General features: G+C 49.5%; 1 protein-coding gene across 3 annotated transcripts in view; it reads left to right on the top strand.

The window, feature by feature from the left end:
• RHBG (Rh family B glycoprotein) overlaps positions 1 to 11875 on the top strand; it is a 35346-nt gene extending 23471 nt beyond the window's left edge. For all 3 annotated transcript variants that reach the window (XM_084824451.1, XM_084824452.1, XM_084824450.1), the window contains 5 exons: positions 250 to 387; positions 2976 to 3109; positions 7722 to 7843; positions 10702 to 10775; positions 10917 to 11875. In XM_084824451.1, the coding sequence (XP_084680577.1) occupies positions 250 to 387; positions 2976 to 3109; positions 7722 to 7843; positions 10702 to 10775; positions 10917 to 10997 (549 nt within the window). In that variant the 3' untranslated portion in view covers positions 10998 to 11875. The remainder of the gene's footprint in view (positions 1 to 249; positions 388 to 2975; positions 3110 to 7721; positions 7844 to 10701; positions 10776 to 10916) is intronic.
• The last annotated feature ends 1176 nt before the right edge of the window (positions 11876 to 13051 follow it).

The raw sequence follows: 13051 nt of genomic DNA on the forward strand, positions 1-13051 counted from the left end.
GGACAGGTAACAAAAATAGGGGCTGACCTGGTAATACCTACGGGGCAGTTGGAGGTGATGATTCAGCATAAGACTGCTTTCTGTCTCTCTTGGCGTTCTTCCGTTCCTTATGCCTCTCGGAGCCTGCTTATCTCGTGATAACGTGCAAGGAAAACAGAAATGTCATCCAGCCCGTACCGGTAGCTCTTTCTGGCCCGTCCTGTGCCACCTCCCCCCACAACTTCATTAACCTCCCAACTTCTGTCCCAGGTTCACATTCAGAACGCAGCCTTGGCTGGCGGGGTGATGGTGGGCACCTCTGCAGAGATGATGCTGACTCCCTTTGGTGCCATGACTGCTGGGGTTTTGGCTGGCTTCGTGTCAACACTTGGCTTCAAATTCCTCACAGTATGTCTTTCAATAAGTTGTTGAAAAATGATTTTCCCCCGTGCAAAGACTCAGAGTCGGCTGCGGGAATTTTGGACTTGCCAGTCAGAACTGGCAGACGCTGCAGCTGAGCCTGGGCCTGGCCAGCTCAAGCAAAGCAGGCCGAGGCCTGGCCAGTGCCTGGATGGGAAATTGCCTGGGAAGCCCCCGCCCCCCCCATGAATGCCATCGTGGGAGGAGATCCATATATTATGTACTAAAACATAAACAAGTTCCAGGAACAACTTATGTTGGATTGGCAACATACAGTCTCTCCACGTGCATGTTTGGTCAGGGCTGCACAGATGTCCTTGGAGTTCTTTGTGGATAGATTTTTAAAAACATTCTGCAGTGGAGGGCTGGTCTGGAAATCAGTGCATTTCCTCTGTTCCCTCCCTTTCTTGTTCTGAGGGTTTTCTCTGGTTTGAGCTCCACCCCTCCTGAATTCCAGAGTGACTAGGAGAATTTCTACAATTAACTGTGGAATTGAAGAAGTGTGTGCAGTTTGCCACAGTTTTCAGTTCCTTTGCATCTCATCCCACCACGTTACTGGTGTGCACTGATAAAACATGGGGAAAAAGCAATCTTGCATGATCATACAAATGCATCAAGATTCTCTTTCTTGCAATGTTTTACTGACACACCGCTACATTGGTAAAATACAGCACACACAAACTTGAATTGGGTGTCAAGGATTCACATTCACGTTGAGAATCCAGTCAAGGAAAACATACAGAGCAGTCATATTAGGAGGCAAGTGGGGGGAACCTGCAGCAGAGGGACTCCCACTTCCTGAACCCTCCTGAGCCCATGGTGGCCTGGGCAGAAAAGGGTAGCGGATTTCCCAGTGCCCCACCTGCAGCCCCTATTCTGTCTTGTTAACATTTTCCTCTCCACTGACACTGACCAGAGGGAAAATAAGTATCCCAGTTCCAGGGCTGGAGCACGTTTTCAGGCTTCCTTGGGGCATGTCAGGGCATTGTATCCAGTGGATCTGAGGCCTCTCTTGATCCACCCTGGCGCACCCCTTCCCTCCCCCGATTCCATGAGCGCACTGATAGCAGAGTGATGGAGGTTTCTGCCACCACAGCAAGGCTGCCTCTGGTGACAGATGTCCTGCTCCAACCGCGGTGGCCTAAGGCCCTTGGGACATCCTCCCAGGGACCCTTGCTTTGCAGCCTTAGATGCAAAGGAGTCTTACTTAGCTAATGAATGGATTAAATATGCATACATGTGCCTGTGAGAAAAGCAGTTCTGATGATGAGAAGCAGGCTTCCCTTGTGTTTGGCAATCAATGTGTGTGTCACAAGAGACATCCTCTCAGAACAGACGTTCTCCCTTGTCTCTCTCCCACTGGAGAGGATGGCACCTGCCATGTGTAGTTCTTACAGGTGCTTGTGTTCAAATAATATTTTAGAAGATCTGCTGACCAAATTAGGCTGCAGCCCTATGGGCATGGCTGTAAGTCTCCGAACACAGAGGCTGACGGCCATCCAGTGCAGAGCGGGAGGAGCAGTGGCAGAAATCTTTGCCTTCCCGCGCCCCCCACTCTGGACTTTAGCTGGATGGGCGTTTTTGCCCATCTAGCTGAGGTGCTGGGGAGGGGGAAGGAAGGAGTCTGGGGAAGGGTGGGCACAGCAGGGAGGGGCTGAGAAGCAGAGGTGCTTCACAGCCCCTCCCTGCCCACCAGCACACCTGCTTTCCGCCCTCTCCTGGGTTGTCTGGGTGACCTCGGGGAGGTGGCCAGAGCAGTTCTCTCTGTGCTGGCGACAAGGGGGTGGGGAGCATGGACCCCAGGGTCTGAGGTTGGAGTGCTTTCTCCGACCTTGGATCTAGGAGTCTGAGGTATCCTATGCCCCCCCCCCGCTCTGTCTAGGGGCCGTAGGATTCCTCGCTTAATAATTTTTAGTCAATCAAAATGTTTAGTTGATCATTTTTAGGTGTTTCAGTCAATTAATCTGACGGATGAACTAAACACTGCAGCCCTAGTGTTGAGCGATGAAGTATTCCCCCATCACAGAAACTGGAAGCCTCACCACAAGCCCATGGTTTTGCTGGAACGGCTCACCATGAGGTCAGAAGCATGCTACTTTTTTTTTTTAAGCGAAGTTGGAGATTTTACGGAAAGGCTGTGTGTGTCTTGGTGGAAGTGAACACAGGGAGAGCCCTGCGCGGTCAAAGTGAGGGTCCATTGAGCCCACTGGCCTGTTTCGGACAGTGGCCAGCCAGGTGCCTCTAGCAGGGCAGGAATGCAGCAGACCTGCCCTGCTCCTTGCCTCCAACATCCACGACTGAGAGGCACGCTGCCTCTACCCATGCAGCTTCCTTGGCTGACAGATCTCCCTCTCCACAAATTTGTCTTACTCCTTTAAAGCCCTTTGAGTTAGTGGCCATCACCACATCGAGAGGGGCCTTGGAGGCCATCTAGTCCACCCCTCCACAGTGTCGGACATGCAGAACTGGAGCGTCCCCCATTTGTGGCTGTCCATCTTGAGGCGTGGCAGCTGGTACATCCTTCCCACTGACTGTCCTGAATGTGAAGCCCGCCCCCCTTGTCTCTCCCTTCCCAGCCCATCCTGGCCTCCAGGCTGAAAATCCAGGACACCTGTGGGGTACACAACCTTCATGGCATGCCAGGGATCCTCGGCGCCCTCCTTGGCGCTCTGGTGGCAGCGCTGGCCACTCCAGACACCTACGGGGAGGGGTAAGTCATGGTGAGAGCGGGGGGGCAGTGGAGAAGGTGCCGGACCCAGGTTCGAATCCCTGCTGAGGCTCCTTGCGATACTGCTGCCTTCAGAGGCGGGGGGGGGGACGCCTGAGGGGGCCTTCTTGGTGGAATGCCTTCCCTCTCTGTTGTCCTCCTTCAAGCAGGCCTTTGGTGCATGGCGCGCCTGTTGGGTTGGGTGCTGTTTTTATTCTGCCATTGCCATCTTTTATTGTGAAACGTAGAGTTCTTGCAGCCATGCTCTAACAGAGATTCCTGAGTGAATTGAGAGAACCTCAGTGTTGGGGTCATGAACGAAACCCCAAGGTGGGGAAGGAGGAGTCAAAGTGACGCGTAGCCTTACATTGACAAGGGCCTCTGGGCACGCCCAGCTAGCGGAAGACGTTGCTTATAAGCGAAGCAGCCCATGCACACCTTTTAGGTCTTATCGGGCAGCTCATAAACTGTGGTTCAGAAATAGGCTTCTTCCCAAGCTGAGAGTTATAGAATCATAGAATCATAGAATAGTAGGGTTGGAAGGGGCCTACAAGGCCTTCGAGTCCAACCCCCTGCTCAATGCAGGAATCCAAGTCAGAGCATCCCTGACAAATGGCTGTCCAGCCTCGTCTTGAACGCCTCCACTGTGGGAGAGCCCACCACCTCCCTAGGTAATTGGTTCCATTGCCGTATTGCTCTGACACTCAGGAAGTTTTTCCTGATGTTCAGCCGGAATCTGGCTTCCTGCAACTTGAGCCCATTATTCCGTGTCCTGCACTCTGGGATGATCAAGAAGAGATCCTGGCCTTCTTCTCTGTGACAACCTTTCAAGTACTTGAAGAGTGCTATCATATCTCCCCTCAGTCTTCTCTTCTCCAGGCTAAACATGCCCAGTTCTTTCAGTCTCTCTTCATAGGGCTTTGTTTCCAGTCCCCTGATCATCTTTGTTGCCCTCCTTTGAACCCTCTCCAGCTTGTCTACATCCTTCTTAAAGTGTGGTGCCCAGAACTGGACACAGTACTCCAGATGAGGCCTAACCAGTGCTGAGTAGAGGGGAACTAGTACTTCCCGGGATTTGGAAGCGATGCTTCTATTAATGCAGCCCAAAATAGCATTTGCCTTTTTTGCAGCCACATTACATTGTTGGCTCATATTCAGCTTGTGATCGACGACAATTCCAAGATCCTTCTCGCTCGTAGTGTGGTTGAGCCACGTATCCCCCATCTTGTAACTGTGCATTTGGTTTCTTTTTCCTAGGTGCAGAACTTGGCATTTGTCCCTATTAAATGCCATTCTGTTGTTTTCTGCCCAGCGCTCCAGTCTATCCAGATCACTTTGAATTTTGTTTCTGTCTTCCAAAGTATTAGCTATCCCTCCCAATTTTGTGTCATCTGCAAATTTGATCAGCATTCCCTGCACCTCCTCCTCCAAGTCCTTAATAAAAATGTGGAAGAGCACTGGGCCCAGGACTGAGCCCTGCGGTACCCCACTCGTTACCTCTCCCCAGCTTGAGAAGGTCCCATTGATAAGCACTCTTTGAGTCCGATTCTGTAGCCAACTGTGGATCCACATGATCGTTGTTTCATCTAGCCCACTTCGAGCAAGTTTGCTCATCAGGATATCATGGGGCACTTTGTCGAAAGCTTTGCTGAAGTCGAGGTATATGATGTCTACAGCATTCCCACGGTCTACAAGGGAGGTGACTTGATCAAAAAATGAGATCAGATTTGTCTGGCAGGACTTGTTTTTGACAAATCCATGTTGGCTTCGAGTAATCACGGCATTGTTGTCAAGGTGCTTCCAGATGGATTGCTTTATGATCTGCTCCAGAATTTTCCCAGGGATTGATGTCAGACTGACTGGTCTGTAGTTCCCAGGTTCCTCCTTTTTACCCTTTTTGAAGATAGGGACAACGTTAGCCCTCCTCCAGTCATCTGGCACTTCCCCGGTCCTCCATGATTTCTCAAAGAGAATAGACAGCGGTTCTGAGAGTTCTTCTGCCAGTTCCTTTATGACTCTAGGATGCAGTTCATCTGGCCCTGGAGATTTGAACTCATTCAAAGTAATGAGGTGTTCCTTGACCATATGCCTGTCGATCTCAAGCTGCAATCCTGCCCCTTCAGCCTGTACTTCGCCTTTGCCAGGGGGGTCATAGACCCTCTTTTGGGAGAAGACTGAGCCAAAGTAGGAATTGAGCACCTCTGCCTTTTCTTTGTCATCTGTTATCATTTTGCCATCCTTATTTAATAGCTGAACAACCATTTCTTTCCTCTGCCTTTTACTATGCACGTAGCTGAAGAAAGCCTTTTTGTTGTTTTTAGCATCCCTCGCTAACCTCACCTCGTTCTCCGCTTTAGCCTTCCTGACGCCATCCTTGCAATTCTGTGCTACCTGCCTGTACTCTTCCTTTGTTACTTGGCCTTCTTTCCACTTCCTATATGTGTCCTTTTTTGTTTTCAGGTCATCCCTAAGCTTTTTGTGAAGCCACATTGGCTTCTTCTGTTGTCTTCCACCTTTTCTTCTTGTTGGAATTGTTTGTGATTGTGCCTTGAGAATTTCCTTTTTTAAAAGTTCCCACCCATCTTGGACTCCTTTTCTCGCTAGCATTGTTTGCCATGGGACCTTACTGATCATTGTTCTGAGTTTATTAAAATCAGCTTTCCTAAAATCCAGGGTACGCGTTTGAGTACACTCGGCTTTTGCTTCCCTTAGAACCAAGAACTCAAGTACAACATGGTCGCTTTCCCCCAGAGTTCCTGTAACTGCTACTTTATCCACTAAGTCATCTCTGTTGGTTAGGATCAAGTCAAGGATAGCCGATCCTCTAGTTCCTTCCTCTACTTTCTGTAGGAGGAAGTTATCCGCCACACAAGTCAGGAATTTCCTGGAGGGGCCATGTTTTGCAGAATTTGTCTCCCAACAAATATCGGGGAAATTGAAGTCCCCCATTACTACTACATCATGCTTCCTTAAAACATTGGCTATTTGCTTTTCAAAAGTTTCATCCTTGGCTTCTCCTTGATTGGGTGGCCGGTAGTAGACTAAGAGTTCAGCTCTTGGTTTAGTTTAAGAAAACAAGCAGAACAAACTGGGTTAACGAAACACCATGCCCAGCGAGCCAGGCTCCGTGGCTCAGCCCTCGCATCTCCAGGGGAGCGCAAACCACCTCTCTTCCTTCATCATCTGCTCACTGTCTGTTGTCCCCTCCAAGGGCCCTTTGCCCGCAAGAGGAACCCCCCTCCCCAGGGGGCTCCACTGACCCTGATTTCCTCGCCCTGGAAGCCAGCGCAGGCCAGCAGCTGAGCTGCAGCCCCCTGGCTTTTCAACCGCGGGCCTCTAATCCGATGGGCTGCAGCAGCGACTGAGGCAGTTGCAGCTCCGTGGATCCCCCCGCCCCACCCCGCCCCGGGCCTGAGAGGAGCCCAGCTCATGGAGCACAAGGAGCCCCGGGGCCCAGCACCTCAGCTCCGGTGCCGAAGCGAAGCGTCAAGGTAAGAAAAGGCCTTTGGCACACAAGCAAGTGAAGCTCCCGCATGAGTTCAGCAAGGTGGTGAGGAAGCTGCACCTTCCCTGCCTTGGCTCAGTGAACAAGTAGAAACAAATGCAAATGAGGATGTCATGATGGCCACTGACCTGGATGGCCTTAAAAGGGAATCCGTGGCTGATAGTTCTGGGGGCTGTATGCCACCTCCAGTATCGAGGCAGCATGCCTACATGCACCAGTTGCTGGGGGACATGGGCAGGGGAGGGCTGCTGCACTCATCTCCTGCTTGTGGGTTTCCCCTGGGGCAGTCCCCTGGTCGGCCGCTGTGTGAACAGGATGCTGGACTAGATGGGCCCTGGGTCCGATCCAGCAGGCCTCTTCTGATGTTATGTTCTTATTTTAATGCATTGTTTTATTATTGCTTTAGAGAGCAACCCTATGGCCACTAGACATAGCCCCTCTGTGCTCCACCCGCCCTGCATTGGACAGTCGACTGCCTCCAGGTTCGGAGGCAGCTGACTGTCCCGATGGGGTTGCGCCCTCAATCAGGCGTTATTTATGATTGTAAGCTGCCTTGAGTGCCATTTGTCTTGGTAGAAATGTACAAATAAAATAAACAAAGAAAGAAAGAAAGAACCTACCTCACAAGGATGCTGTGAGAATAAAATGGGGCATGGTTGCGGAAGGGAGGGAGGAACTATGTGTTCCACGAGCTCCTTTGAGGAAGGGCAGGATATAAATGTAGCTAATAATAACAGAATGAACAAAAGACCCCGATATGCTTGACAAAAGGGGACAATTCTGGATCTGTAAGACTCAGAACTCTTAGTCCCAATGGCCTTAATCTGGAGGGCAATGCGTAAGCATTCGACCACTCACACCTCTGTTTTCTTCTCTGGAGGCTTTCCTCTCCAGGCATTCCAAACTGCTGCTCCTGATATCCATTGAACAGCACAGCCACTGATGAGGGCGGAAGCCGAAATGTTTCACTTAAATATATTTTCTGAATATTTTGTTGTTAGTCTTTCCATCTTTCTCATGTAGCTAATTATGATGACGTACCAGAGTGGAAGGTAGATCTCAGAGCTGGAGTCCAGATCATTGTATCAGGTCTTGTCGGTTACTTTGTAGGATGATGGATGTCTTTCCTCTGGTTGCCTCTGGGAGACGGACTGCCCTGTACCAAAGTGTCTTCCAGCTGATTGGCTTATTTATCACTCTGGGAATTGCTGTGATTGGTGGAAGCCTTGTAGGTGAGTAGGGTGATAACTTCATTTCGTTTTTGATAGGAATTTAACAAAATTTGCAAAGTTCTTAAGATTCGAAATGGAAAAAACTTGAAAATTTTAAAACTTGAATGTGGGGGAAACTGACATTCGTACATGCAGGACCTGGACTTTGCGTGCTTAGCTCTTAGAAGCTTGGGTTTGAATCCCAGTCTATTCAACCATGATTGAGGCACTGAATTAGGGTAGCCCCCTTTTTTTTCAGACTTGCTTCTCATCTTTAATGGTTATATGGCCAGTGTTGCAGCTAAGTATTGTTAGACCCTGGACTTAACAAACTTACTTGCGGTGGTGCGGGGCTGTAGACTGCCACGTGCATGACCATTTGTGAAGGCATCTCTCATCTCCTTCCGCACTGCCATTCCATGTCACACAGTTGCTTCTGCATTCCTGAGGTTAGTGCAAAACAAACAAGCAAATAAAACTGCTTGATAATCCTAACTGAAAAAAGAAATACTCTGAGCATTTGCAATTTCGCATTTTAAACTCACTTAAATCAAAGCAACACGATGATCACTGGACTGAAATGGAGTTCGCTTCTTCTGCCCTGATGCTAAATACATTTATTTGGGAATAAGCACCGTTCTGTTGTGGGAAAGGACAATATATATTTATGTTAAAATAATAAAATGAACATCTGTTTTTAACAACTAGAAGAAAGGAAGGATGTGGCAGCAAGCAGCATCAGCCCTGGTGAGTGTGCTGGCTTGGGTGGTGATGCCAGGCCTGTTTGCCACGGCTCTCTGGCTGGTCTTTTGGGGGGCCTGGACTTCGCCCCCAGTGACCAGCCCCAGCTGCACCATGGTATATGGCTGGGAGTAGCTGTATCTGTTGAATCTGGCTAGTTCAGATGGGGGAGAATTCTATTTCAGTCTGTTCTTGATGAGAATTTACCAAAATTCGCAAATGTCAGGATGAAAAGAACTAGAGATGCTTTTGAAAACAATCAGATGCAGGAGAAAGCAAAAGTGACAGATTCACCCATCGGTGTTGGTGTATCTGTGGCCGGTGATTTGGGGAAGTGCCCGGCCTTTGCAGGGGATGAAAAGGCTACAAGAATTGTCCAGTTATCTGAAAGAGTTATGCCACTCCTTTTCACAATAGTTTCGAATAAAATAAAGCCAAATAAATCACTATCAAAATATTAAAATAGAATTGCAATGAAACAAGAATCAGTGTAGCAGTTAATATCTTCCACAGCAATATAAGTTCTAATAATTATCTGACAGGGTGAATAATGAAATCTTAGCTGCCTGGCACCTAAAATTCATCAGGATAGCATTAGTGAGCAGTTACAGCCATTCGTTGATTTCCAATGATACTTAGTGGGAGGTACAAAGATCTGGATTTCTAAATCAAGATTCAGACTTGAATGCAGGCCAAATCGGTCTGAGCAGTATTGGGCTGTTTTCTGAATTACCAGATCGAGATTCAAACCAAATCTTGAGGTTGCTGCACTAACTGCTCTCCGCATGGAAACACCCTCTGAAAACATGCTGAGATAATCAATTTCCTCTACTACTGATTTTATGAGACTCTACCTTTTCTGACCACTGGAGGTCAGGATAAGCCGAGGTATCCATCAAGGGACAGGCAGACAGCCCTTCTAACAGCTGCCTGTGTCCAGCCTCTTGGGCATATGCCCCCCACCGCCACCTCCACTGCTGCGGGCTGAGCGCTTGATTGCCCGGATCCGGCTTCTGCTCTCGCTCCAGGCTGCCTGGTGGCTGCTGCTGCAGCTGTGGGTGTCGAGCAAGGCCAGGTGTGAGCACAGGCCACTGGCCACCGAGGTGCCAACGTGGCTAGGCAGTGCGGAATGCAAGGGGGGAGGGCATGGGGCGCTAGCGACTGCCCTGCGGGGCTGTGAAACAGGGTCCATGTGTGGCTGGAGTCATGGTGAAGGGTTGAAAGAGCCAAGCCTCTCAACCACATCTTCTGATTGTTGGGTCATTATACAGATTACCACAAAGTAAAGTCACGTAGGAGGTGCTTTGAACACATGGGAGATTTGATTAAAGAAAGAAGAAGAACCCCTGATAAAGAGGAGGTCCTCGGATGTTGACCTCAGTGCTAAAAGGGCAGAGGTGGCGCAGTCATCACGTGCGCCACAGTCTGCGCAGACACTTCAGCTAGGACACCCCGAATTCCTCTCCCCCATGCCCCAAAGTGCATATTTTGCAGTGCATGCTCATGCCATGGGAGTGGGGGGCAGAGAGTAGTATGTGCAGATCAGCTTTTGGTCACAAAGGGGGATGATGGTTCCAGGCTGACCTTTGCGCACCCTTTCCCCTGTCCCCCTTAAACACATGCTCACACATACACTCATACACGTGTGGTGTGATTCTGGCTTTCAAAGGCTCCCCCTGCGTGCGTGAAGAGGGGCAGAACCCCCTCCACCACAGCGGGATGAGATCAGCTGTACGGCAGGCTGGGAGGAGTGTGACCTACCTGGGGATGGGATTACCGGGGGAGGGAGGTGTTAAAGCTTCCCTCCCACAGTGAAACCTGATCAAGTTTGCTGTTACAGCAACCTGTTCCTCACCCCCAGCTACCAGCTGGGCAGCTGGGAAAGGGGCTCCCAGGGCCTCTGTTGCGGGCTGTGCAGAGAGCAGCTGAGGGCCACGTGTGTCATCACAGGCTGCCTTGGACAGGGTTATACCCTTCGTTTGTCCCACCCAGTAGGGTCTCTTGGGAAGCATCTGCTGTCCGGGTCTTTGCCATAACATGCTACCTGCGGGTGGCAGGACTTGGACCTCTTGCAGGCAAAGCAGGTGTTCTGCCCTTAAGCTCAGGTCTCTCCCAAATTCCCTCTTTTCCTTTTCCAGGGGTCATCCTGAAGATGAGGATTCTTGGATCTCCCACCGATGCTCTCTGCTTTGAGGATCAAATTTACTGGGAGGTACTTGAAAATGTTCATAGTTTAAAATGTGGTTGTTAGTATTAAGTCATGAATACGGTGCCATCAGTGTGTCCTGCTGCAGTTTACATAGGACATGCCTCTCGGGCTCGTCTCAGTGTCTCTCCTCTGGATTCTGCTTAGGTGCCTGAGGAACATGACAATGCCTTTCAGGGCGTGGAGGCTGTCAGCATCCAGGAAGCAGGCGGCGACGCGAGTGCCTGACAGAATCCCACCTGGGAGGCCAGCATCATCTGGAGGTGGAGGAGAATCAGCAAAAGAATTTGGCCAAAATACCATGGTGTTTTGACGTGGAGGAGTCTACACCCATGCCTAGGTTCTGGGACTCCTGCCTACTGGCTTCTGTGCTGGAAACCTTGGCAGATATATTGGCTGTGATGGAAATATGTTCTTGTATATTCCCATGGAAGAAGGAAATATATTCTGCATATGCTCAGAGGCCTTGCTTACATCATGAGTTCAGGAGCTGAGCCACAGTGCATTGAAACAGATTCCAAGGCTAAGGATTGGTAAGCCATTCTCAAATGAGGTTCTGAACTCTTTGGAGGAGAGAGGCCCAAAATGCAAAACTCCGGAGGAAATGTTCAAAGCTTTGACCTGTGGCATAACATACAGAACTGCCACGGGAAGGTGGCTTGCTCCAAACCAAAGGAAACTGAACCCAACAGAAAAACAACAACAGAGGATTAACTATCAAGTTGGGATATATAATCCCCCCCCAATGAAATAAATAAATGTCAAACAACACTTTACAAATTCATATAACAAATCTTATAGCTACAAAAGTTAAGAAGCGAGCAGCTTGATTGCATCCTGCAATGTTTTGCATGAAAGGCTGATGGCCACCTACTGCCATCACCGTGGTGTTCCAGCAACCTTTAACCAAAACTGTAACTGGGCCTTCCCTCTTGCAGATGGGACAGATTCCCACAGAGACCGGAGTTGGCACTGCTGGAAACTTGAGCAAACACACATTAGGACAAAAATGTAAATTTGAGAGGGAGCAGTTGAAAATATGTAGTAATAATTTAATGATCAATATTTTCATTTAGATTTTTAATTAAACATTTGCCTGACTATCAATATGTTTCTATCATGTGTAATAGCATCCTAACTCCATATAGTCCTGAGGGACCCTCTTGCATTTCTTTCAAATATCCATTAATATGATAGCCATTTGGTCCATCTGTTCCTAAAATGAAATTTTGGGGATGTCTGTGGTGTTCGCACGAGTGGCTGAATCATGGCGTCCACAAAGCGAAGGCAAAACAAACTTCACTTGGTTGCCAAAGGCACACACAAACAGAACTGGGGTGGGGGTGGGTAGGGGGGTTTCTCTGGCTCAGCCTGGCTGGTAGCCAGTTTCCCTGCATGCATCCAGGGGGGCTGATCGCTCTGCACCCTGGGTGACCCCTGCTGTTACCTCTCTCAGACGCGAAGAGCACATCAGCCCTCGGTGAGACTTCCTATCCGTGTGGTCTCCTGCCAGGGCTGTTGCAACATGCAGTGATCCTCAGAAGGCCTTATAGCAGCTGTCGCCAGCTTTTGGGGGTCAGTGGGCACATTTGGCATTTTGAGAAGCTGTCATGGGCTTTCTCATAAAATGGCTGCTGGCAGGGGCAGGGGGCTTGCTCTCTCCTAATATGGCCCAGTGGTGGGCATAGCCGGTCCCAAAACACTAATTTCCCAGAACCTGAGAACAGATTCCCAGGAACCCAAGTGCAAGTCAGAGGTAGGGTCTCCGCTCCAAAACACAGAACCACACTTTGAAACCCAAATGAAGATGGTAGTGGAGGGCAGAACTTCACTTTGCAACGTACCAGTCTCCCAGAAGATCTTAAGGAATAAAATAAAAAATCAGGAGGGGCAGGGAGAAGGGATTTCTCCCTCCCTCCTTTCTCTCAGGAAGCCCTAGGTCCCGGACTTGCCTCACCCTGGCTGCTCCAGCTCTTCTGGCACCAGAGTCGAAGGCTAGTGAATTGAAACCTGAGATGTCTGCTGGCTCCCCATGATTCCTTGAGGGCAACCAAAGCCATAGAAAACTGAGTTAGTTTTCAGTGTAAATATGCTCTTGTGGAGACACAGATGTGTATTCCACCGGGGCTTACTTCTGAGTAAACAGGCATAGGATTGCATTGCTCGGCTTGCTAATACGTCTTATCTAGGAGGGGAAATAGGCTGACTGGAGAAGAACTTGGTGGAATGGTTCTGTGGTCTAATCAGTAATCCGGACTCACAAGACCCCCTGCCCCTCAAAG

This window comes from Heloderma suspectum, chromosome 17 (assembly GCF_057233095.1).
Source record: "Heloderma suspectum isolate Gila_16-S chromosome 17, 16-S_ref, whole genome shotgun sequence".
Classification (NCBI taxonomy): Eukaryota; Metazoa; Chordata; class Lepidosauria; order Squamata; family Helodermatidae; genus Heloderma; species Heloderma suspectum.